The sequence below is a fragment of the Carassius carassius genome, chromosome 35 (assembly GCF_963082965.1).
Source record: "Carassius carassius chromosome 35, fCarCar2.1, whole genome shotgun sequence".
Classification (NCBI taxonomy): domain Eukaryota; kingdom Metazoa; phylum Chordata; class Actinopteri; order Cypriniformes; family Cyprinidae; genus Carassius; species Carassius carassius.
The window spans coordinates 16,019,521-16,046,177 of record NC_081789.1 but is presented as its reverse complement, the minus strand read 5'-3'; the positions used below and the strand labels follow the sequence as shown (position 1 = coordinate 16,046,177).

The following is a 26,657-nucleotide window of genomic DNA, read 5'->3' as shown; positions in this document are numbered from 1 at the left end:
ATGTGACATGTGAGGCTCTTTACATTCAGCTAATGTCGTGCAGCTGACTCTGCACTTTCAACTATAATCAGAATGTGACTTCAAGTCACACTTGCAAATACAAAAGAGATCGCTATCTGAAACAGCTGAACAGACAGATGTGAAACATCTGCATTTAAGTAGTAGAACAGAAGCCAAAGCCAAAGGAACAGAATTTAATATGTGTTTTATGGTATATGATATATGTGGATAAAACATTCTTTGATTATACTGAGCTGTCAGGAGAAGAAGAGCTGCTTATGTGAACACTACATAAAACTTTCCCCCTACTATGGAAGTCAATGGGGACCAACAACTGTTTGGTTCTTTAAATTTTTCAAAATATATTCTTTTGTGTTCAACATACTTTAAGAAAGAACCTCATATAGGTTTGGAATAACATGAGGGTGAGGAAATTATGACAAAATGTTCTGGGATAAAAATTCCTTTAAGAAAACAAATATGATACATAGATTTTGGGAAACTTGGGTTTTGTTTTTTTATAAAAAATGGGTTTTTCATCCCAAAATAAATTAATTACTGTCATTAATTACTGACCCTCATATCGTTCCAAACCCGTGAGACCTTCGTTCACCATCGGAACACAAATTAAGATATTTCAGATTCAATCAGAGAGCTCTCTGACCCTCCATAGACAAAAACACAACTGTACTGTGCCCATGTCCAAAAACATAGTAAGGACATCGGTAAAACACTTTCCAACATGGCAGAAGATGGTAACTCGGGGAAGAAGAATTGTTGAATAAAGTCATTATTTTTGTTTTCTTTGTGCACAAAAAAAAGTTGAGCCACTGATGTCACATGGACTGTTTTACCGATGTCCTTACTACATTTCTGGACCTTGGAACATTTCAGTTACATTGCTGTCTATGGAGGGCAAGAGAGCTCTCAGATTTCATCAAAAATGTATTAGTGTTCCAAAGATAAACGAAGGTCTTACAGGTTTGGAATGACATGAGGGTGAGTAATTAATGACAGAATTTTCATTTTAGGGTGAACTAACCCTTTAATCTATGGGAAATTCTAGTAAATGTAAAAGTTAAAAAAAAAAATCTATAAATAAAAACCTTACATTATTATGATAAAAAATAATAACATTTCAGGATACAAAACTGTAGGAATGTCCTTTCCTGTAGGGTTTCCACTCCACTATTTTTAACCAGTGAATATGCAGTGCATTAACCCTTTCAGTTGATTGATTTACTGGATACTGATATTCTATTTTGGTTTACTCCTAATTGTTTTCTTCACTATAAATATTTTATAGCTTGTAACTAGGAAAATGTGGCATTTGTAGATTTTGTCAATTTATGACCTTTCCAGTTACATACATCACATTTAAAATGTGTCTTCCTAATACATTTCTGTTGTTGAATTGAATTGAATTGGCTCCTGTTGTTTTTCCTGTTTTGTCTTATTTGAAATAATTTTAAGTCATCTTCATTTTACTCACCCTCGTTTTATTCAAAACCGGTATGACTTTCTTTCTTCTGCGGGCCATAAAAGTAGTCCACATTATGGAAGTCAGTGGAGTCAAAAACAACATTGCTGGCACCTTTCATTATATGAACAAATTAAGTTCATAATACTTGTTTTACATATAGTAGGAATATAAAGTCATACAGGTTTGGAATGACAAAATGGTGATAAAAAAATTACTGAAAGTTCATCTTTGGCTGAAGTGTCCCTTTAAGGCAGTTATTCAGCAACAAATACAAGGCTATAGTTTTTCTGAACCACCACTTCAGATCCCCTCATACTTTCCTTTTCTTAGCCTTTTCTTCAACCTCAACAACTGTAGAGATCAATGCACTTCTTAATCCACAGCAGAGTCAGAGGCTTCCGGAAGTGGCTCCAATGAGCTACTCGGCTGCTATTTGCCCCATTAATGCTGCATGATAGGGATGGCTGTCTGACAACCACCTCCAGGCAGCCATTACAGCACTCTCTCTTGCCCAGGGCTGTGTGGAAGGTCATTATCTCCCCACCAGATCAAGGACAGCCTTGCCAATAAGCACAGTCACAGACCTTCAGCCAGCAATCTGCACTGACAAGCATATGGCAGCAGCAGTGAAAGGTGCCACCCCCACCGCAGATCAAGACTAGCTGTAATTGCCATCATGTCCACCGGGGATCTGAGCATTTGGTGTCCATGTAATGATGAAAATTCAAAGGCTGATGGGATAATGGATGTTTTTATTTTTTTTATTTTTTTATTATTATTTAAACTAGAGTTGGTATGACTAGAACTGGAAAGAACAGAGTGAAAGAGAAAGAAAGACAACGTAATGTAGTCTTGTTAGTCGCTTGTGCCACTTTGCAAATTACTCAGTGAGAGTGACATTTACACTGTACTGCTTGTGTTCTGTGCTCTTGTGGTATTTATTTATTTATGTATTTATTTTATTTTTTCAGATTTCCATTTTGGGCTAGGGGCCTCAGGGTGTCCAATTTCCTTCAAGGTGTTAATTTACTTCCAGAAAATGAAACCATCAACAGCTCGGCTCAGACAGGAAGAACCTAGCCTCATTTTACTAAAGTGTTACACACACACTTAGTTGCTGGAGAAAAAAAAGGTAATTAGAAACACTGCAAATTCCAGATGTTGGGTCACGTGAATTGTACAGAGAGTACACGGTTGCTGAGACAGTAACATCCCATAGAGAGTCTAGAAGTAATAAAAACTGTCACACCTAGAAACAATTTGCGTGATTTCAGAAGTCATTTAATTCCAAATGTAATTAAAAGTAAATGTCTCAAATCATTTACAGTCAAGAGAGATGCAAAAATGCTGGAAATAAGTGAACCTTCAAGTGTTTAATTAGCTAATGTCAACCCAAGATTTTACAATGTTCAACAAAAATGATAAAAAGATTATCTTTGTTTCTTAACAGCAACAACATCATATATTAACACCTTATTAATGATTTAGCTAGAAAGCACAGTTAAGAGAAAATATGTATTATTATTATTTTCTTAAAATCTCATTAATAATTCAGTTAAAGCACACTTGATAAAATAATAATATTATTAATAATAGTTAATTAATTAATTTATTTGTTTGTGTTTATTTATTCATTTATATAGCTTCTCAAAACAGTTCATCTATAAATAGCACATTTGTATGGAGCACCTAAAGGGATATGGTAGTGGAAAAAAAATCAGACTGAGTGAAAAAAATTGGGGTGGGAGGAAAAAATATTTTTCAGATTTTTTGCGTTCTCTCGCAAAACTTTTGCATTGCCTTGCAAAACTTTTGTGTTCTCTCGTGAAACCAATTGAGTGGACAAATACTTCCTGTTTACTTTTATAGCTTGTAGTGGTATATACGGCTTGATACATTCACATTGGAGTGCTTCATAGAGATTTATTTTGAACATGGATGAAATATTCACAGTTTCGGGACGTAAAACACTGGATGACTAAATTCAGTACACATTTTATTAATAAATCATACAGACAAGCAGCCAAGAATATTAACATAACCTGGTAAATTGCACTTTAACCATATCCCCCACAGAAAGAAAATGCTTAATTAATGGATTAAGACAGTGGTATAAAAAAGCTGAATTCAGTATACAGTTTATTAATAAATTAATTATACATGAAAGCAGGTAAGCCCAGAAGAACAGAAGTGATTTCCACCCATAAAGAAAACGCGGCTTAATGAAGACGTTGAAAAAAAAGACCAAATATGCTATAGAAATTATTAAAAATATATTCTGTGTACATGCAAGTGGATGAGCTGAATTGCATGATAAGCATTTTCTTCCCCATAGAAAACCATGCTTAACATGGCTTAATATAAGAAGACAGTGATACAATTTTTTTTTTTATTTTATTAAAACAAGTCACTGTCTAATAAGCAAGGCGTCGCGTCGCATTGTGTCGCGTCGTGTCATTTATCCATTCATTTAGTAACGAAGCAAAGGGTTGTAGTTATGATTGGGTTATTATTCAGTTGCCTACTGACTCTCCGAATCATTCAAAGCTGCAGATTCATTCGCTAACGAAACACAGCTGTTGCTTGGAGATGCACACCAGTTCTGTTGCAGATTTCATTGGAAGTATTATTTTGTTGTAAAATATAAAAATATTAAATATTAAATATTAAAATAAAAAAAAAATATTGACAATATTGTGTTTAAAATGTAGGCTATATTTAAAATGTAAAATAATATTGACTTTTTTGTTGAACTGAAAATCAATGTCACATTTGCAGTCTTTTGGATTTTCAGGGAAAATTGCGGTAGCACTTTATTTTACAGTCCTGTTCCTCATGTACATACTAGGTACTTATTATAGTAATTACAATAACTATGTATTAACTAGGTACTAACCCTGAACCTACCCCTAAACATAACCTTACCCCATATAGTTACCTTGTATTACCAGAACTTTCTTAGATAAGTACACTGTAAGTACACTATAGGTACATGTAAGTACACGTACTGTAAAATAAAGTGCAACCAAAATTGCACTATAGGTTCCAGAGAGAAATAAGAACGTAACTAAGCATGTATCTAATAATCTTTTTATATTAGTGAATCATCAAACTGCTTGAATTATGCCCTACTGTCAGTGGTGGAGTATTTTATGTTTCAGCGATTTGATTGCACCGCTGTCTCATGCGTACATACTAATTTGCAAACAGTGCGGCCTGTTCATTAGTTAAATAACACATACAATCACTTATACAGACATAATGTTACACAGTCAATTTAAATAATTTGTATTATAGCTTGTGGCGTACAGTGTGACCCCCGATCCACTCCAGTGCGGCACATTTTTGTTCATTTTGATTTTTTTCCCCATTGATATGGGAATGTACAAAGCCCAGTTAATTTTATAAATAATGGAATAGCCTCGAATACATTGCGAATATGGAAACATTTGGATTTGTACTGAATGAGAGCAGTACAGTACATGAGTCCATCATTTCAGTTTCGCTTTAAATTAGGTTTGGCTTGTTTATAGCTATTCTGGGCTTGTCTGCTTTCCTGTGCATAATAAGCTATATTTTATTAATAAACTGTGTACCATATTTTGGTTTAATACCATCTTTGTCAATTAGCCTCCCTTAAGTCTACAGTAAACAGTTTTCTGTAGGGGAGAAATGTTGCATTATGGCTTTATTATCTGATTTATTAATAGTAATGCTATTAATAAGGTTATTACTAGTACATTCCTATTGTTAATAGTATTAATAGTATTTATTTATGCTCAATTGGGCCTCCAATGTCACTGTTATAGTACATTAAGCCACATTAAGCATTTTAGAATGTCCCTAAACCATGCCTTAAACTATAATGTAAGCAAAGCTGACTGTATTTGTGCAAGTTTAAAATAAAACATATAAAAGAATTGTGAACGTATGGAGCTGTATTAACCACTAACTTACAAGCTGTAAAGTAAATAGAAGGTGTTTGTCCAAACTTAACTGGCTTTACGATAGAATGCAAAGTTTCTTGAGGGAAAGCAAAAATTTTGCAAGTGAACGCAAAAAAAAAAAAACTATTTTCTCCAACCCCAAATTTTTTTCCACCGTCATGTGCCTTTAGGGGCTCCGTACATTTGCACATTCATAATTCTGAATATTATCTCTATATTTTGTATTTAAGTTCTTAAAACTTTTCATCTGTAAAATAGCACTTTTGCACATTCATAATTCTGTCCATTATCATTATATTTTCATTTCCATATAGTTATTATTTCATTAATTTATTCTATATTCCCTTTATTATTAGTGTCATATTTATTTTTATTACCTCACATTATATGAATGTCTTCACTATGTCCGCACTTTCTGCACCGGAAACTCCTGTCATCAAGACAAATTTCTTATGAGACTTGGCAATAAAGCTCTTTTTAATTCTGATTCTAAAGCTCTTTCTATTTTCCTTCTAACCTCTTGATGGAGGTATGGTTACATACTTACTGTTTCACTAATATTAGCCATGGCTGTTTTTGCACAGAACACTCAAATAACAATTTTGTTTTTCTGATTTCCTCTCTGTGACTTTAAAAGCATGATAACCAGGTAGGCCAGTTCATTCAGAGGGTAGGCCACAAACAAAAGAATAAAGAGAATAAAACATAAACCACAATGAAAGATCTCCTCTGATGAAAGATAATACATTTCTAATGATCAAGCTCTCATTGTGATGAGTTAGAGAGTTCTCTGGCAGCAAAAGGCAGTAATACAGTTCAGTCACAACTCGGCTGAAAAGGTAAGCTATATATTCATGTTTTTAACGGTCACATGACCAAACAAAGATATTACCAAATAAAAATGTCATACTCATGAATCTGGGCGGCGTAGCACTCCATCTCTTTAACGACAGTGGTGAGTTTGGTCAGAAGTTTGTGGTAGGCATCCAGGATGAGCAGGTCATCCTCTCGGAGCAGGAAGCGTAGACCATGACCTTCTGCCATGCTCAGACTGTGTCCTGATGGGGCGGCCATGCTGGTGATACTGTGCTGGACGTAAACCATGGGGTTCAGCTTGCCTGAAATCACAAACCAGTAGAAAAACGATTAAAACCCAATACTTTAAACTGGCCATTGCTTCCTATAATGAACAGTCTCTGCTTGTACATTAAATTTAGGAATCTATCTTCACTCACCGTGTTCTGAATTGCAGCCTCCTTTCTCCAGAGTGTTCTTCCTGTTGTCCAGCTGGACTCCGAAGGCACTTCCAAGGGAAGTAGTGGTCTTGGGATAAGACACCTCAATTACGTTGATGTGACAGTTGGTGGGGCAGAAGTCACTGCTGTGTAGAGGGGAAACCTTGGTCTTGGCCTGCTTGAAAGTGGGCCAGGCCCTGTTCTTCAAAACCCGTGAAAACTGAGAGAAGAGAGGCATTTGTGTAAGATACAGTAAATATTTGTGTGAATATGAGCAAGAGCTTCTGGTGTTTCATATGTAAATCATATAAACCTGTACTACTGTACCCAAAACAACAATACTGTGTTGCTTCAACCAACCTGGCTTCATTAAGAGTTAGCCATAGGATCTTTGGATTGAGTCTGGTATGCTAACATGCTAAGTTCAGCACTTTCCCATCAAGATCTGGTGTAGCTGAACTTTCAGATTAAACTGTGAACACTAAAAAGTGTTTTGACCATATAAAAGCTTGGTACAGTATATACTAAACACACTATAAAAACACCAGTCCATCAACATCTCCAATCACCTGATAATGTTCTTGGTGTGTTTAACAGTAAAGAAGTCTACGTTGGTTTAAGGGCTGACAGCTTAGGCTGGTTTTCATTTGTCAGGCTGGTGTATTTTGATAGTTTTAAAGTGGGTTTGAGTGGTTCTCAACTATTAGCAGTGAAGGAGAACTAATTTATAATTGCTTTATAGGCCTTTAAAAATACAAAATGTATCAAAATCCCTGTCTTTACAAGTATCCTCATAAACACTTACAATACAGGTTAGTATTAGTTGTTTTGTTATGTTGACACTGGTGTCAAGAATTATTAAATTTCTATGGTATCAAATTGTTTATATCATAAAGACCGTATTTAAAGCAAAACTAATTATATCATGATATATAGAGTCACCTTGAAATAAAATGACTCTTATCGTAATTTAAAGTTTTGATCATATCTCCCAGTCCTACTATGGGGGGCTTCAAATAGTGTCATTAACAATGGGGGGCCTTGGAGCAAAAAAGGTTGAAGACCACTGTTTTAGAGGACTGTTTTCTTTTTTTTAGCTAGTCAGGCTAAGAGATTGGGGGCTAATTAGCTAAATCAGCTGAACACAAATGTTTCCATGCTAAAAGAACATATAGACTGAAGACAAGCTGAAGACAAGCTTGACCAGGTTAGTAGTGTCCTTTTTCAACGTGTAGAAAATTAATCATATAGGAGTCATTTATTTGCAAAGCAAGACTGTTACTGAATAGATCCATATTGCACCTGAAATTACAACTGATTTAAACTGTTTGCATTCAAAGTCATGGTTTCAGGCACAGGAGCATAACAGGCTAAAAACCTCAATGCTCCCTTTGAGCAGGGATTTAAACCTCGCCTTTTTCCAACAATGACATAATAATTCTATGGTTGTGATCATGAATGGCTGCGGTCACGGACTACACTGGACAGGTTACAGCTGCAATGGACGCGTAGCCTCCCCTCAGACCGGACTTCCCACATTCCTGGCTAGCTTTGACAAACTGGGAGCTTCAGTGTCTGGGGCCCGGACCCTGCCAGACCTCTCATGGGGCCCTACTAAGAATGCAGCAGAAGGGAAATTATGCAACGAGACGGGATGTTCAGATCTATTTATAGCCGGTAAAGCAACAGCTAATTAATCCAGTGCTGAGTGGGATGTTGAATCAGATCACAGGGAAAAACAAGGGAAACTGTCAGATGCTTGTGGACGTATTTTCCATTTCTTGCTCCAAATAAGAGCAGCTGATAGAAATTAAAAATGACATTTTGCACAAGCCTGCTTCCCTTGGTACTGGTGGACTCACATATTTCATCAATCAAGGCCAGCTGGTGTTAAAAAGGACAGGGTGGGACGGTTTCCTGTTCGGTAACCTAAATAGAAGTGCTACAAGTCAAGCAAAGCTTTCTTAGCTGCAGACATCTGACTCCCACCAACCAGAAAAATGTATTAAGACTGAAATTAGTTTTTAAAGCACAGAAAAAGATCCACCCTGCTAAAAACACCAGCATATGCCATTTAGTTCCCTGTCAAGGGAACTTCGAACTGCGTCCTCTGAGGGGACACTATGGGAACACCTCGTCGTGACCTGTGTCTGAAGCATACTTTGAAAAACGCCCACGTGTTGGCCGGCGACAGCCTCTGACGTCACTACCAGCGCGACTATAAATACGCGCCCGTAGGACCCGTCACTTATCTTCTTCGTCTTCATTGACTGTTTTGTTTGAAGCGTGCATCTGAGAAACGACCAAAACGGTAAGAGCGATCTATTATTATTATCATGGCTTCCACTAGCAAGGCGTTTAGACAGTGTGTGTATCCGTGTCAGCATTATTTGACACCTGATGACACACACACTCTTTGCGTCTCTTGTCTGGGCGAAGAGCACGCGCGCGATATCCTTGAGGGAGTAATCTGCGTGCACTGCGAGCGTTTTTCTGTGAAAAACCTCCGCTCTCGTTTGTCTCTCTTTTCGAGGAAAGAGGGACAGCCATCTGGATCCCGCGGCTCAGGACAGGTGGATCTCGCTGAGGAGTGTAGAGAGGGACTTTTCCTTTCACACTCTCCGGCGGCAAATGAGAGTGAACTTCGGGAGGAAGATGCGTTGTCATTAACCCATTCTGACACTGAAGTTAGTGCTCTGCTGGGTTCTACCCAGAAAGAGCAGGAGATGTCTGAGAGTGGCGAAGAAGCTGAGGCTGAGCCTTCTCAATCCTCCTGCCCTGCATATGAGGAGCTGTTAGAGGTTATGGATCGCGCCACGGCAAAATTAGACTTGCCATGGAAGTGTGCCAGAAAGGTAACGTCACGAGGTCGCCTCGATGAGCGCTATTTGTCTGACCATAGCCCTCCAGCCCAGGTGAGCCTCCCATTCTTGCCTGACTTGCATGCAGAAGTCGAAAAGGAATGGAAGAGGCCGTTTTCCTCTTGCATCCATCGGTTTCAGGATACGAGCTATGCTAATATCGAGGGCATGCACGAAAACGGCTATGAGAGGATGCCCCCTGTAGAAGAGAGGCTGGCTAGCTATCTCTCTGTGGGGGAAACGTCCTCTCTTAAATCTCCCTCTTTGCCATCGAAGCCCCTCCAGGATACATCCCGCTTAAATGGCAAATCAAACGCGGCAGCAGGTCAGGCTGTGGCTTCGTTGCACACGATGGCAGTGCTTCAGGCTTACCAGGCTGACCTGCTGAAGGACCTGGATACAGGCGAGGGCCTTTCACCTGACCAGGTAGCTGAGCTGCGCCGCACCACAGACCTCTCTCTCCGTGCTACCAAGCAGGCCACCTCTGCCATGGGCAGGTCTATGGCGGCCATGGTGGTAACGGAGAGACATCTGTGGGTGAACCTGGCAGACATCGGGAGGGAAGAAAGGGGGTTTCTTCTCGATGCTCCGGTCTCGCCTTCTGAGCTTTTCGGTACCTCCGACGAGATGGTGGTCGAAAAGTTCAGGGAGGCAAGGGCGCGCTCAGCTGCTTTTAAATCCTTCATTCCACGAAGGTCCAGGTCCGGGCCCGAACAACAAAGGGATCCTGGCCCATCTTGATCTGAGGATCGTAGACGGGCGCAGAAGGCTAGTGTCGCTGCTCGCGCTCCTCCCCCGCCTAAGGGCAGGGGCAAGAGGAACCGCGGGTCACGGAGAGGTAAGCAGGGTCTGAGGGATGTGATTCAGACGAGGCAGCGTCCTTGCCCGGATCAGAGCGATAGAAAAACCTAGTAGCTCCGGATGTTTTTAACCTCTGTTTTAACTTCTGTTTTCATCCTCCCCTGCCTAATTCCCCTGTAGCCACCAGCTCTCCACCTGATCGAGGTTAGGTGGAAAGTCTCTCACATAACAGTCTCCTTTCCTGGACCTATGATGTTTTGGTTGGTTCTATGTTCATAGTAACTGCCTTACTGACGGTCCGGACCAGAAGGGGGCGCCCCGCAAGCGGGACTCCAGTACAGGAGGGTGGGTGAGTACGTAACCCTTGCTTTACCTGCTAATGGATGTTATGTTGCTGGTGGTTATATATCTACTAACAAACTCTGTGAGTTTCCTTTACAGTGCTCTGGAAATAGCTAGGTGGCCAAGATCACAGGCTTTCAGTAGGCGGCCGCGCCGCGTTGGTTCCAGCCCCCCGGGGCGCGACACCCAACGCGGAGTGAGACCGTAAGTTGGGTATGTAGCCTAGGCCTTTGGCCGTAAGGGATAATGTCATAGACAGCCGTCGAACCGTCCCAGGGGCGACTCCCGGTGAAGTGGTAGAGTTGGTACTTAGTGTTTGCCATGATTCTGGTCTGCACTCCCCTCAGCATGGCGGCGTGGGTATACTGTTCCCCATAGTGTCCCCTCAGAGGACGCAGTTCGAAGTTCCCTTGACAGGGAACGTCTCAGGTTACGAATGTAACCATGGTTCCCTGAGAGGGAACGAGACACTGCGTCCTCTAGCTCCCTGCCATGCTTCGGATGCAAGCTTCACGAAGAAGATAAGTGACGGGTCCTACGGGCGCGTATTTATAGTCGCGCTGGTAGTGACGTCAGAGGCTGTCGCCGGCCAACACGTTGGCGTTTTTCAAAGTATGCTTCAGACACGGGTCACGACGAGGTGTTCCCCATAGTGTCCCCTCAGAGGACGCAGTGTCTCGTTTGCCCAGCCCCCCTGCGGAGAAAGCTCATTTCGGCCGCCTGTATCCGGGATCTTGTCCTTTCGGTCATGACCCAAAGCTCATGACCATAGGTGAGAGTAGGAACGTAGATTGACCGGTAAATCGAGAGCTTCGCCTTGCGGCTCAGCTCTTTCTTCACCACGACAGACCGGTACATCGACCGCATTACTGCAGAAGCTGCACCGATCCGTCTGTCAATCTCCCGTTCCATCCTTCCCTCACTCGTGAACAAGACCCCAAGATACTTAAACTCCTCCACTTGAGGCAGGAACTCTCCACCAACCTGAAGTGGGCAAGCCACCCTTTTCCGACTGAGGACCATGGCCTCGGATTTGGAGGTGCTGATTCTCATCCCAGCCGCTTCACACTCGGCTGCAAAGTGCATGCTGAAGGTCCTGGCTTGATGAGGCCAACACGACAACATCATCCACAAAGAGCAGAGACGAAATCGTGTTGTCACCAAACCTGACCCCCTCCGGCCCCTGGCTGCGCCTAGAAATTCTGTCCATAAAAATCATGAACAGAACCGGCGACAAAGGGCAGCCCTGCCGGAGTCCAACACGCACCGGGAACAAGTCTGACTTACTGCTGGCAATACGAACCAAGCTCCTGCTCCGGTCGTACAGGGACCGGATAGCCCTTAGCAAAGGGCCCCGGACCCCATACTCCTGGAGCACCCTCCACAGGCCGCCACGAGGGACACAGTCAAATGCCTTCTCCAAATCCACAAAGCACATGTGGACTGGTTGGGCAAACTCCCATGAACCCTCCAGCACCCTGTAGAGGGTATAGAGCTGGTCCAGTGTTCCACGGCCTGGACGAAAACCACACTGTTCCTCCTGAATCCGAGGTTCTACTATCGGCCGGATTCTCCTCTCCAGTACCCTGGCATAGACTTTCCAAATAAATTTTTAAAATAATTTTTTATTTTTTAAATAAAATGTTAATAAATAAAATATAAATAAAAGTTGTAAATACAATTTTAAATTAATAAATATCTAAAAAAAAAAGAAATTATACAGATAACAATAATAATGTTGAACTTTATATTTTATATTTGAATTTGTTTATGTTATGGTGAATTTTCTTTTTTTTTTTTGGGAGTGATAGGTGTTTGATAGCATTTGACCACATTCACTACTACTGTATGTAAAAGAGAAAGAAAAGAAAGTGAATTGTGACAATATTTTCACTTTTAGGTGCACAGACTTGCTTTTTAAAATTATATTTTTTAATATAAATCCTATTTTTCAACATGTAAAATTTGCTATTACTTTCTGATAAAAATGCACAGCACAGTTGTGCTTTACAATGCCATGTAAAGACTCTAAGTTTTTAAACCAGGACTAACCAGTCCAGACCCGTTTTTCATTCTGTAAGAAGAAGTGTTTCATACAATGCTTGCTGACCTTCCTGTAATTGGTGATTCTTCGATTGATATGCTCCAGTCTCTCGCCGCACATTGCACTGAATCTGGACTGGAGGTCCTCAGGGATGAGCTCTGTGCTGGAGCTCAGTCGACTGCAAGTCTGCACCAACTGCTCATCGTTCCTGGCCAAGGCTTCTAAAATCTGTCACAAAGAAAGACACATAGCATGAGTTCTGGAAAAAAAGGGCTTTGGTCATATACCAGATGTTCTTTTACATCGTTCCTCTGTCAGTAATATGAATAAAGTGAGCAAAACTGACATAGGTCAAGTGAGATAGAAACACTGCATGCATTTCCTAAAACAGTTACACAGAACTTTGTTGTTCCCTTGTGGTTATTATCCAACCCTAATATCCTTAAAAGTTTAGCTCACCCAAAAATGAAATTTAGCCCATGCATTACTCACCCCCAATGCATCCTAGGTGTATATGACTTTCTTCTTTCAGATGAATCCAATCGGAGTTATATTTAAAAAATTCCATTAGAAAGGCAGTAACATTAGGCGGTTGTTTTTTTTCAACAGTCCAAAATTAGTCAAATAAAGCGCATCCATCCATAATAAAAATGTGCCTCACATGGTTCCAGGGGGTGAATAAAGGCCTCCTTTAGCGAATTGATGCATTTTTGTAAGAAAAATATCCATGTTTACAACATTATAAACAATTTTCTCCCACTTCCGCTAACTGTCGTAGACAGGAGCGGTTCGGGGCGGATGACGTAGGATGTATGTTTCGCGCACACGATTACATTTACATTACATTTACATTTATTCATTTAGCAGACGTTTTTTTTCAAAGCGACTTAGAGATGAGGACAGTGGAAGCAATCAAAAACAACAAAAAGAGCAATGATATGTAAGTGCTATAACAAGTCTCAGTTAGGTTAACACAGTACACATAGCATGGGATTTTAAATAAAAAAAAAATAAAAAAAAATTAGTGATGAATTAGTGATGAATTAACGATTAGTGATGAACGCAGAATCTCAATGGAGAGACAGCAAAACAAAATTCCAGTCATAAATTAGAAGCAAAAAATGAGGATTTGTAAACCAAATGGAGACTGTTTTTCTTTTTGCTAAAGTAGGGACACTTTGCTTCCTTTGCTCCTGTAAACAAACGAGATGATGTTGCATACGTCCTACATCATCCACCGGAACAACTTGCATGTATGACAGTTAGCGGAAGTGAGAGAAAAGTGTTTATAGTGTTTTAAATATTGATATTTTTCTTACAAAAACGCATCAATTCACTACAGGAACCCCCAGAGTTGTGTGAGGCATGTTTTATTTTGGATGGATGCGCTTTATTTGACTAATTTTGGACTGTTGTAAAAAAATAAAAAAAAATAAAAAACACTTACCTACTCCCATTCTAAGGCTTGAAAGAGCAAAGATAATTTTTTATGTAACTCTGATTGGATTCGTCTGAAAGAAGAAAGTCATACACATTGGGTGCCTTGAGGGTGAGCAGATCATGGGCTAATTTTAATGTTTGAACTTACCCTTTAAAAGTTTTATGACTGTAAAAACAGTATTACTTTACACTAAAACAAGACTAGATGTCCTGTGAGTGTTTTACACAGTTATTCAAAGGATATCAAAGTTCCATGTTATATTGTATTATATTATTTATAAAATTTACTGAATTCATGGAATTAAATTTTTTTACTAAAATTCATGAAAAGTTTAAAACTAAAACTAACATACAATTATTTTAAAAAATCTGTGAAATATGAAATGTAAAATTATCATTTAAAAAAATGTAAAAAACATAAAAAAAATTTTTTCAAAATTAAACAAATTGTGTGTGTCTATATATATATAGCTCCCGACGAGCTGGATGGCGCCTTGAATGGCTGACACCGCAGTCGGTGTGTGAATGAGTGTGTGACTGGGTGAATGTGAGGCAACTTGTAAAAGCGCTTTGGATGGCCATGTGGTCTGTTGAAAGCGCTATATAAATGCAGTCCATATATATATATATATATATATATATATATATATATATACATCCTTTAGAGGAAAAAAAAAGTTTCTGTAATTTTGTTAGTTTATATATATATATATATATATATATATATATATATATATATATATATAAACTAACAAAATTACAGAAACTTTTTTTTCCTCTAAAGGATGTTAATTAAATACAAAAGTAAATTAAATAAATAAAAGTATTTAATGAATATTTAATAAAATTATCCTAAACATGCAAATACACTTTTGCTGCCATCTATGCAATCAAGAATAGTAGGGCAATAAAAAAATAAATTTAACACACACGGTGGTAGAATTATTTTCTCATAAGAGAGAGACGCCTCTGCCTGTGAGACTGCGGAGGAGAGGAGAAATTTAAGAGCACCCTGTGACCATAACAATTGCATGTAATCTGCCTAACAGCACTGAAATATGAAAATTTCTCTGAAGAGAGGAAAGAGGAAGAGGAGACCTACTCAAGCAGATGTTTGTAATAAGGCAGAAATTGCTTGGCAGTTAAGGGAATTTAAAACAAAAGAGAGTCTTAATATGTAGAACATGTCAATACATCAGATTGCCATTAGCTTGCGTTTCTGACACGTCACTCTCAAGCTGCGATGCCCCCACTGCTTGGCAACAGAATGCTGAACAGTCTTTCCTGACAGCTGTTGGTTCATTAAACTAAATTGTAAATCACAGAAATCCATTTTAGGAAACGAAATATGGCGTACATTTGTAAACAAGTGTGATAAACAGCTATTCAGAGCAGCTGAGATCACACACCACAGGATGCAATGCAGTGCTAAACATATTCAAGCTAAAGTTAATAATCAACAACAAATATCACACTTCACATAACCACATCTCTTTCTCTCGCGCTCCCTTGGTAATGAGAAAAAATATATATGTTTGTAATGAACATTAATAAACTTTAATGGTTGTACTCTATATTTTTGGAAGGGTCAAATTAAAATATTTCCAGATTCAGTAAAAATTCACACACACACACACACACACAAAAGAAACACAGGAAAAATACTTTTGTAAGAGCAATAGTTCCACATGAGACATTTATTTATCTTCCCATCCTTAGTCTCCACACAGCGACAAGCTCTGTGATTTAAAGTGTTTATCCTTTTATTCCACAGCAGGGGGTCGTAAAGACCACTTTCATTTGTCACACACACTTGGTTTAATATACTCTGCTGTCAGCTTCTATCAGTGGCTGTGTGTTGCGCATGAACTGTGAAGAGGCCCTTACAAATGTACAAGACAATCCCTGTCGCCTCCTCTGCTGCTGTTTGAATGAATTCACTAGTGCTTTACAGCAGAGATGATGGCTGGTTTGTGTCTGTGGGATGACTCATGTGACTCTACCTTGGCTGTGAGACTGAAAAAGCCTTTTGGTTCCACCATTTTCTCCAAGACGTGACACTTCATCCCAGCCGTGCTGTCGTACTCATACATAACTCCATACTCCAGATACACGTTATCCACCGTCAGGCTGACGTGATCTTTTTTTCCATCTATTATGGCGATTGTGTTGAACTTGTCCATGACTTCTGTTGAACACACACACAAGTTTGTGTCCGTGTTACTAGTCTGAGCAGATCAAAAGATGCACATACATAATCCAAAGCCAATATTTTGATGGCTAAAGCTCATCTAGATACCACCAGTCTGCTCCATGCTTAATAACAAAATATCAAATCACTTGTACAAACACTATATCCATTTATATTTCATTAGGCTTGTTAAGATAAAGAAAAGTGTTAATCTTCATTTCTTTGTCAATGTGTATAACTAAATTGTTAAATTAAATCAGAGTAAATTAAATATATACAAATTTTCAATGTCCTGTGAATATTACTGAAGTGAGACTTGTAGAGTGAATGAAGAAATGAAATGAAATGAAATGAAATGAAATGAAGTTAAATTAAATTAAATTAAATTAAATTAAATTAAATTAAATTAAATTAAATTAAATTAAATTAAATTAAATTAAATTAAATTAAATTAAATTAAAAAAATTAAAAATTATTTAAAAAATTTGAATTAAAATTAAAATCTTGCTATCACAACATAATGACTACATTTCCAAAATCAAGTATAAAAATCAGTGCTGTCAATGAACCATGAGACATGAGTTGTTTCCATGTCCTGTGAATCCTGCATGAGGCTACAAACAATGAAGAAGAAGAGTAAATATCAAGGCTAGAGTGCGAGGTTGAAAAAGTGTGTACTTGTGTATACAGTACAATATGTATTTGCACTAGTGTGTATAACAGCACCTTCAACTTTACACTCAAACACATTTCCGTTCTCCCCTGCGGTGGGCTTCTGATTGGCTCTCTGGTGGTCTTCCTGTGCACTCTCACTGTTGTTGTACACCCATTTAATGGAATCTTGCTGCAACAAGAAACAACAATACCTATTCAGACAGACTTGCTTTCAAAACATGGTTTGCGAGTTGATAACACACTCCCATCAGACACTAAAATATAAAAACTAAAATCTTATTTTTTTCTACTAGATAGCAATGAGGTTAAATGTAGAGCAAATGGATAACTTTCATTTAAAGGGATAGTTCACCCAGAAATGAAAATTCGGCCATTAATTTCTCACCCTCATCTAGTCAAAGACTGACACGGAAGAGAAGAAATTGTCATAGTTTTAGTTTTCTTTGCGCAAAAAAAAAAGTATTCTCGTAGCCTAATAAAATTAATGTTGACTATTTTAAAGATGTCCTTACTAGTGGTCGACGGATATTTTTTTTGACAGCTGATCCCAATGCCTATATCTTGGAAAGTGTCTGATAGCTGATATATTTTAATTATTATTATTAATACTTAAGAAATTTGAAATCATTTGACAAATGGATTAAAAAAATAATGTGTAAAATATGACATAAATATGACAGTGGGCAAATGCATAAAGCGTAGCATAATTTGAAATCACTAGTTTAAAGTTTAAAGCATTCAATTCATACGGATTGACCGTCATGCAGAGAACACACGATCATGCTGGATAAAAATGCACACTTCACAAGATCTCACAGCTGGATTTGACTAAGTTTGCAAGGTTTGTGAAATTAAATGTTCATTAGTCATTCAAAGATTTGTTTAAATTATATAAATTATTGGCCGATATATCGGCCTTGATGATATATCGGTTGACCACTAGTCCTTACTACCTTTCTGGACCTTGAACATGTCAGTTGCGTAGCTGTCTCTGCAGGGTCTGAAAGCTCACGGATTTCATCAAAAATATCTTAATTTGTGTTCCAAAGATGAATAAATGGGTTATGGGTTTGGAACGACATGAGGGATGGTTCACTCAAAAATGTTCCTTTTTTTTGGTGAACTATCCCTTTAAATCTTAAGTTGGCTTCCAATTAAGGCCAATATATTTCAAGAAAAATCAAAAAACAAATTGCTTGATTTTAAAGTGACTTCTGAATTAACTGTGTTTCATGCATCGCTACACTATTGACAACAGACCTTTTTTGTTGTCACCTTTTCTGTATTTTTGTTTCTTCTTAAAAGTATACTGCTCCTTAGGTATTTTTAACTTCCTTTTACCTCTAAGTGCCGAACAATAAATAACTTTGCTATGGGTATTTCAAGGCCTTTATATGGTTAACATACTAAAGCACATCCACCTCAGCTCTGTTTCTGTCAATATCTCCCCTACATTTCCCTCCTCTGTATGGTGGGCTGCAAACCCCTGCGCAGCAGGAGAGTGGGCACCCCCTCATTCTTTTTCCATGTCTGATGGAAACCAGAGTCCAGCCAATGTGCCAACCACATCGTCGTACTTCAGCCTGTGCCAAGCCTTTCCTTTATTACCCTCCAACACAGGCCTGGCTGGTCCATTCCTTAACCCATATGCCTCACACACCCAGCCAGCTTCCTGGCCTTCTTCCCTGCCCTGTTCCGCAAAAAGAAGCCATTACTGCTATTATTGATGGGTAATGACCCGGACCAGATCACTAAGGGTTCTGTTATTTGCTTTGTAGTGTTTTGTATATATACAGATTTATTACTTAGAAAGATCAGGAATAGTGCATTTTCTTGGAGGGGCTGAGAGATGTTCACAGTCTTACCTGTGTGGGACGCCGGTACTTCCTGCAGGCTGTGACGTGGGCGATGACACTGGCGTGGCTTTCTTTGCTCACATTGATGCCATTCACTTTAATGATGCACTGACCTGGGTGAAGGCCTGCGACTGCTGCAACGGTGCCTTTTGGGAAACAGGAAGAGAGATAAGATATATTTGGCCAAATTCTAAGATAGTATTGCATATAATAGCAGAATGCAAAATGATGGACAATGCAAACAAAATTAAGTACCCAAAAGCTTTCAGTATTGAAAGGTTTAGATAAAAAAAAAATCAGTGTACAGTATTTTTAAAAAAAAGTAAAATTTTACTCAATATTTTTATGTTCTATGTATTGTTATCCCTTATGAAAATAACCCATGGTTATAGTAAAAGTGTTGTAACCATAGTATTTTGGCGTATTAATTAAAATTTGTGTAACTACAGTTTTAATAAAAAATACAATGGTTAAACTTTGGTTAAAGTGGAAAACAATGGTTAATTTGTGGTTACCATGGTTTAACTACCCTGCTGGGGGGAGAAATGTTCATAGCGGGTCAGCAGACTACTTTTAGAGAGGTTTTGACCACTTTTTTAGCTGGCCAGGCTGGGAGACCGACTAAAACCGGCTAAGACCAGTCAACCAGCTTAGGTTTTTTTTGCTTTATTTCAGTAGGGTTTAGCAACCATATTGTTTTTGTTTTTTATTTGTAGTAAAACCATGGTTACTTTTCGTAAATAATGCTAATGAGAGACTTGTGCCATCAGTTTAGCAACATGCTAACATCAAATTATTCTCTTCTAGCTAGAGGGCTTTGTGTACTATTTTACTTAATATTTGTGTGTGCTATGCATTGTATTCTAACTTAAGTATCATGCCATTAGCAACATGCTAATGCCAAACACGTTTGATTCATCTGTGCAAAACGCTCTTTTGTACTATTTTACTCAATATTTGTATGTGCTACATATTATGCTAAAAAAGAGCATTGTACCTTTAGCAACATGATAACATCAAAATGATTCTCCTCTGCTGTTTGTTTACTATATTTTAAAGCTTACTAAAGTGTTATTCTGTTAGCTAAGCAACATTTTGGTGCCAAACTCCTCTGTAGAGTGATATTTGTTCAGGCCTACTGTTTTACACAGTAAGTTACAGCATGCAAACTTAATTGATTCTCCTGTGAGTAGTGCTATTTGTGTGGAGTTTAGAGCTGTTTCCCAGTGTAGAGTGTCTCATATCGGTCACTTTTAAGATTGTATGCTAGCTAGGGTGCAGCATTAGAAGGTATCTGCCTATGTAGTTGGTAGACAATGAGGCGGTTCACTATTGAAACAGAGCTTTGCTGAAATTACATTTTTGTGCATACACAATGAGGTAGGGAGAAACATAAATCAACAATAATCTCCTAAACACATAATTGTTATAAGCAATTCTTTCATAGATCATGTTTGAATGGCAGTTTGCAAATTGAATGAAACATTAACAGTTTGACCCTAACGTTATGATCCGTCTAGCACAGACAGATCCACTTGGCATGGGCGCCTTTTTCTGCATTACAGCAGGTGATACTAAACTGTAAAATAAATTTTTTCAGAAAAACAAAACATCAGTAAAATCAGGACCTGTTTATCTGTAAATGTTGTGTGGATCCTATAAAAACTAGTCTGAAAACTAGGCCAACATTTGTAGTTTCACAGCAGAGACTAAATATTCATAGTTTGCTTGCATAATCTCCTAAACAAAAACTGAATATGTTTTACTGTATTAAAAGTGCACGCCTCTGAAAAATGTTCCTGTGTTTCTCTGATCACACTTTATGGTCTGAAGTCTTTACCCTGCATTTCTTTTTTTTGAGCAAATGCTCTCTCACTTCTACAGCAACCAAAACTCAGGCCGAAGCGATTTTTAAGAACAAGCAAGCACATTAGGCAAGGTAATAATTATCATAACTCCCCACTGAGCTTATGAACAGCAATCACCTGAGGGAGCAGCTGACCTTGTAAATCTGGGCAGAGAAACTCAAATCCTGCTGAATAGACTAGTTTAGGCTAGCATAAATGTCCATACTGTACCTTTCACTATTTATTATACACTGTAGGTAGTGCTGATTTAGGCGCAAGCAAAACCTAGCTAAAAGCATGTTGACGTCACTATAGTTCTATCAAGACAACCGTCAGAAGATTTTAGCATGGTAATGGATATGGCACTGTTAATGTATTTGTTCTTGGCAGAATAGGTCTGCTACACAGACCTTGCTGTTGTTGTAGATTATTGCTGCTGCTGCAAAGCAAGTACAGGAACTTGCTACTGCCAATTCATATGCTGATATGGAGCTGTGAGTATTTAAGACATACTGCTGAACAAATAGCATATAAAATAACCTGTAGCAGATCTATACAGGTGGAACTGGGGAAGGTGGAGGGTTTCAGAGAAACTCTGAATGTGTGCTACGAAATGCTCTAGAGAATGCTAACCAACCATTTAAATGTAAAGCAGCAAACTCATTGGCTGCATATGCAACATGAATCAATCAGCTTGTGCCAAGTAGTTTAATGCTGTGAATATCATCAGCTTGTGCCATCTAGAGTTTCATAACAGATCTTGGAATTTTTAGAATATGAATTCCATCAAAATATGCCTTTCTAGTGAAGCTGGTTGACTAATGTCTTACTAATTAAGCTAGTTAGAAGTTGTGGTCAACCCATATGTTTTGATGTCCAATGCCAATATCTTAGAGAGCAGGTTGACAAATGGCCAATATTAAATGATATATATGATACCACACTGTTTAATTTAAAACAAGTAAATAACAAATGTACAATTTCTGCAAAGAAATTTTTCTATATGTTTTAGATCATTTTCTTAAAGGTTTTTTTATAATTATTTTTATGAATTTATGAATTAATTTAAATACATTTCACTTGATAAAAAAATTAATTGGTAAAACAGTTTCAGACTTAGGAACTTCATTGTTTTCTTATCATGTAATCTTATCATAGTATTTTTCACAAATACAGAAAAACACGAATAAAAAGGACGTAAACTCTTTTACCAACAGTGTAATCAATAATCTAGTAAGTTTGTGTGCACTAGAAATCATATTCTTCAAAGAAAGACCAGGTTCTCAGCAATGTCAAAAGAAAAATCCCAACATCTGATGCTTATCGGCCAAACTGAAAAACGTAGTGGTAATTGAAAAATACCAAATATCAGCTAGTCTTGGCAACATATTTTTGCAATCTTGTTTACTTCCACCACAATCAGCCAGACTTCAAACCCTTCAGGCAACCGGTCTCTCTCCAATAAAATGATCAAATTAATTGGATTCATACAGAATTTGAATTTGTAAATGACATATTTTGGATCCAAGTAGCTTCTGTTTGTTGTCTTCTTCCATCTCTTATTGTCTTCAGGGATGACAGTGCAAGCTGGATTGTTTTTCTTTTATCATTAATCTCTCACCATGTTTGATGAGAATGCATTGCAGACACAGCAGGAAGCGAGGACTGTGCAGCTTGTTCTCTCTATATATAGATATATACTGTACAGTATGTGTGTGTGATGCTCTTCTCAATCTGGCTCAAGTCAAGTCATGTACCTACAGCTCCAGCTGTGATCCAGCTGAGGTTCAAAAACACAGTAGGATATAAAGGGCATTAGTAACTTCCTTTAGCCCAGCCTAGCTTTCCTCTCTTTCCTTCTCTCTGTTTCGCTCTTACCTCTGCCAACCGCATGCACCACAGATGGCCCGAACCCCCTGATCTGAAAGCCCAATCCGTCTGCAGAGTCTGGGATCTTCACAGTCCTGTGGAGCAGATAGACACACAGACATCAATTTGGTCGCCAAACACACCACATATTCCAGCCGTTGCTCCAAGCGTGTTGTGTATTCTGAATTGCAGATAAATATCAAGCTGATATTCATCAATAAAAAAGGATTTTTATTAGGCAGGGTTCTTGATTTAATTGATATCAGGCTTTATTGATTTCTGTATGGTTTTGAAGTCTTTAGATCACAGGAGATGAGAAGTTTTCTACTCACTCTCTGGGTTTGGTGCTGACCAGTACTCTGAGGGGACCTTTGCTGTACAAGCACTGCTTTATGAACTTTTCCACTTCCTGGAAAGGTCTCAAGAAGACCAGGTTCCCATTAATAGCAAAGATCTTTTTCCCCACTTCCAGACCAGCCATCTGCACAAGAGACACACACAGGAATATCAAATAACCTCTCAACCTAGATATACAGTTGCTCCAAAATGATGTGGACACTTAAAAATGAAAGAATGACATTAGACAGCAAAACATAAAACAGTTATTTATTTATTTATTTATTTATTTCTAAAAGCTATGACAAATACTTTAAAGTAAATCATTTCCCAGTTTCTGCAAGAACATCGAGCAGCACATCTGTTTTCAAATCAGCATATTTGAAGGGTCATGTGACACTGCAGACTGGAGCAATGGCCACTGAAAAATCAGCTTTGTCATCACATGAATAAAACTATATTGAAAAGTGTTATTTTAAATTGTAAAAATATTTCACAATATCACTGATCATTTACTGTATTTCTGATCAAATAAATGCAGCCTTGGTGATCGATAAATCAATGACTCTCGCCAGCCTCAAACTATAGTATAAAAATAGTATAAAAAAAATATATAAAAAACAGAATAGTAAAGATAGTATAAAAAATACTTAAAAATCAAAATTTATTTTTGCTTCGTTTGTCACATTGATGAAGTTGATGTGATAAATGACACCTTTGTTAATTTTGCTCTGCATACTTGAGAGGAAATAACTATTTTGAGGTTAATGTATATATCTCATGTACAGTATGTATGGGCATGAATGGATGGCTGAAAGTATAGATAAATTTCATTTTCACAGGTGCAGGGTTCAATCCTTTCATCTGCATGTGCAACTTCCTGCTATGAGCTCTCAAGTGGATGTAATTCATCCAGTCTGTGCTTCACTGAATGGATTGGACACGTCTCTTGACAGCTATAAATATAACCATTCTTCTCTTTCAATAAAATGCACAGTCCTCCGTTTCCGGATCATGTTTTTCCTCTACATTGAGAAAAATGCTTGGGCAGCTTTTCCTTTTTCTGTTGTTTTCTCTTTCCCTTTTTAATTCACTTTTCTCTTTTTATTATAGCTCTTTACCTTACCCCCTCTGCTTTTGTCACTGTCTTTTTCCAGTTACAAACACAAAAGTCCATTTTGCTATTTTTACAAGACAGCTCTTCATCTATGTAAGTGCACAGCTGGATTTTATTACCTTTTTTCACTCTGCTCCTCATTGGAAACAGATCCACATGCAATGCAGTGTGAAGCCTCGTACTGTGACGCACAAGTTAATTTAGGTCTGGGTAACATTACTCTCTTTACGTCAGAACCGAGCCAGTTCACTTGACCACATTTACCAGGGTTTGATCTAACAGATCGAACTTATTAAAGCACTAAAAGGGAACCTCAAGCTTGCCATGATTTCAGGTCTATTTGTGTTATAAGCCCACAACCGCATACATCAAAATGTTCATTACCACAATAGAGAGTGTTAATTGTTAATTATCAAGGGTTAGGGATTCAATTGATCTTTGTCTAATTGATCTGATCGAGCACAAGCAAACTAAAAGATGAGCTTGACAACAGGTGTGTAAATTCTGATTATAACCCCTCAACCTTTTTTTCTTTTCTAATTTTGCCATGATAGGGAAATACCTCGGAAAAGCCAATCTATTTAAATGAACAAAATTCAAATAAACATGAATGCTAACTATACTACAAATATATTTACAGATTTATGTACTTCATAAAAATACCCTGCAATTGTACTTACAGTATACTAAACTGGTATACTTAAAGGCTGCTAAACTGAAACAACTAATTTTGTACTTAATGCTCTTTAATTGTGCAGAAGTAGTGCTGAAGTCCAACTAAAGATATACTGAAATATATTTGTGACCCTGGACCACAAAACCATAAGTAGCACAGGTATATTTGTAGCAATAGAAAAAAATACATTGTGTGGGTCGAAATGATTAATTTTCCTTTTAAGCCCAAAATTCATCCTCTCCTAACAAACCATACATCAATGGAAAGCCTATTTATTCAGCTTTCAGAAATCAAAATTTAAAAAAATGGACCCTTGTGACTGGTTTTGTGGTCCAGGGTCAAAACTGATTGTGCTAAAGTGGAACTATTACAAGTATACTTCAGGTACACTTTTAATTATTTTGCATTTAAACACTCATATTATTCAAAGATCACACAATCCTAATCAATAGTGACATTAAAACACATTTTAGGACTAATATTAAGAAATGTTCATTGTGCACAAGTAGTACTCCAAAAAAGGTTTGATTATAACTTTAATATCAGTAAGATTTCTGTTTTTCTAAATCACCTACACAAAGGTATCACACGCACCTCAGCATGGGAACCTTTCTCCACTGATTTGACCATGGGCACTCTGTTTCGGTCTTCTAGCGTGAAGCCATAGCCTCCTTCACTTGGCTTTATCTGAAATCAGAGTACACAATTCACAGTTATCATGACTTAGTAGCTTTTTTCTTTGTCATACAGTGACATTTTATTACAATTCATGTTTTGGAGCTGCTCCTAGAATGTGAACTTCAGTCTCTCAAGAGCCAAAACTGTCAAAGCAGTTGACTTCACGTTTAAGTGTAATGAGAGGCTGGTTTAGAAACAGTCAAGCGTAATTACTGGTGAAGACTCTAGAGTCAGAGCTGGCCTGAGTTCAGACCCCCCGTACATGCCGAAGCAGAAAAGCCCCATGCGAGTGGATGAAAACCACATGGGCTCACACCAACGTGCACAACTGTAAGTGGCATTAGCTGTAGGCGATTACAGATGACATCTCTCACCAGCAGCGACTTGGCGATGACATTCTCCACTATTTTTAGATCGTGCTTTATGGGCTTGTGTTTGGTGTTGGAACCCTCCATCTCCTCGTCGGCAAAGAAACGAAACAGAAGAGGCTCGTCCTTAAATTCGCTTTTTTCCAAAACTGCGAAAAACAAAAGCAAGGGGTTAATAAAATCTGTTGTTCATGCCCTAGTGAAATATGGAAACATTTGACATAAATCACATGCTAAACTCTGTCAAAAATGTTATGAAAACTATATATATGTATGTGTGTGTGTGTGTGTGTGTGTGTGTGTGTGTGTGTGTGTGTGTGTGTGTGTGTGTGTGTGTGTGTGTGTGTGTGTGTGTTCATCATTTTCACCCTGTAAAAGAGAAAACCCTCACATGAAAAATACTGTCTTGTACTGTTCAGGCTATAACATTACATATTAGAATAAACCAATATTGATTTAATTTATTATATTTTGCTTCATTCTAATGACATGTTTTTTTTTACTCTTGCAACTTAAAAAATGTTGGGTAACGAATTGATGAACACACACTTAAAAAACACACAAAACGAGTGTGTGCATGAGTTAAATTACCAAATAATTGAAAAAAAAAAAATAGTATAATAATACTAATAATACAAAAAATTTATATTATTATACCTGTAAATTATTATATTAAATTACATTATATATGACTTAAATTACCAAATAATTAAACCAATAAATAAAATACTATTAAAAACAATATTATTAAAATGTATATTATTATTACTGTAAATTATAATTTTATACAGTATTATATTATATTTACAGCTTGAACAAGTTTTGACTTAGACATTATTTAAAAAAAAACTTTTAGCCGAAGTATTTGTATCAATGCAGTGAGCCTTTTAC

At 37.7% G+C, this 26,657-nt stretch overlaps 1 protein-coding gene across 2 annotated transcripts in view; it reads right to left on the bottom strand.

The window, feature by feature from the left end:
- Window positions 1-26,657, bottom strand: part of prex2 (phosphatidylinositol-3,4,5-trisphosphate-dependent Rac exchange factor 2) — a 149,047-nt gene that overhangs the window by 55,102 nt on the left and 67,288 nt on the right. For both annotated transcript variants that reach the window (XM_059524606.1, XM_059524607.1), the window contains exons 16-25: window positions 25,773-25,915; window positions 25,315-25,407; window positions 22,924-23,072; window positions 22,601-22,686; window positions 18,885-19,021; window positions 17,071-17,188; window positions 16,157-16,341; window positions 12,780-12,941; window positions 6,666-6,885; window positions 6,341-6,548 (exon numbers count right to left, since the gene is read on the bottom strand). In XM_059524606.1, coding sequence (XP_059380589.1) covers window positions 6,341-6,548; window positions 6,666-6,885; window positions 12,780-12,941; window positions 16,157-16,341; window positions 17,071-17,188; window positions 18,885-19,021; window positions 22,601-22,686; window positions 22,924-23,072; window positions 25,315-25,407; window positions 25,773-25,915 — 1,501 coding nt within the window. The remainder of the gene's footprint in view (window positions 1-6,340; window positions 6,549-6,665; window positions 6,886-12,779; window positions 12,942-16,156; window positions 16,342-17,070; window positions 17,189-18,884; window positions 19,022-22,600; window positions 22,687-22,923; window positions 23,073-25,314; window positions 25,408-25,772; window positions 25,916-26,657) is intronic.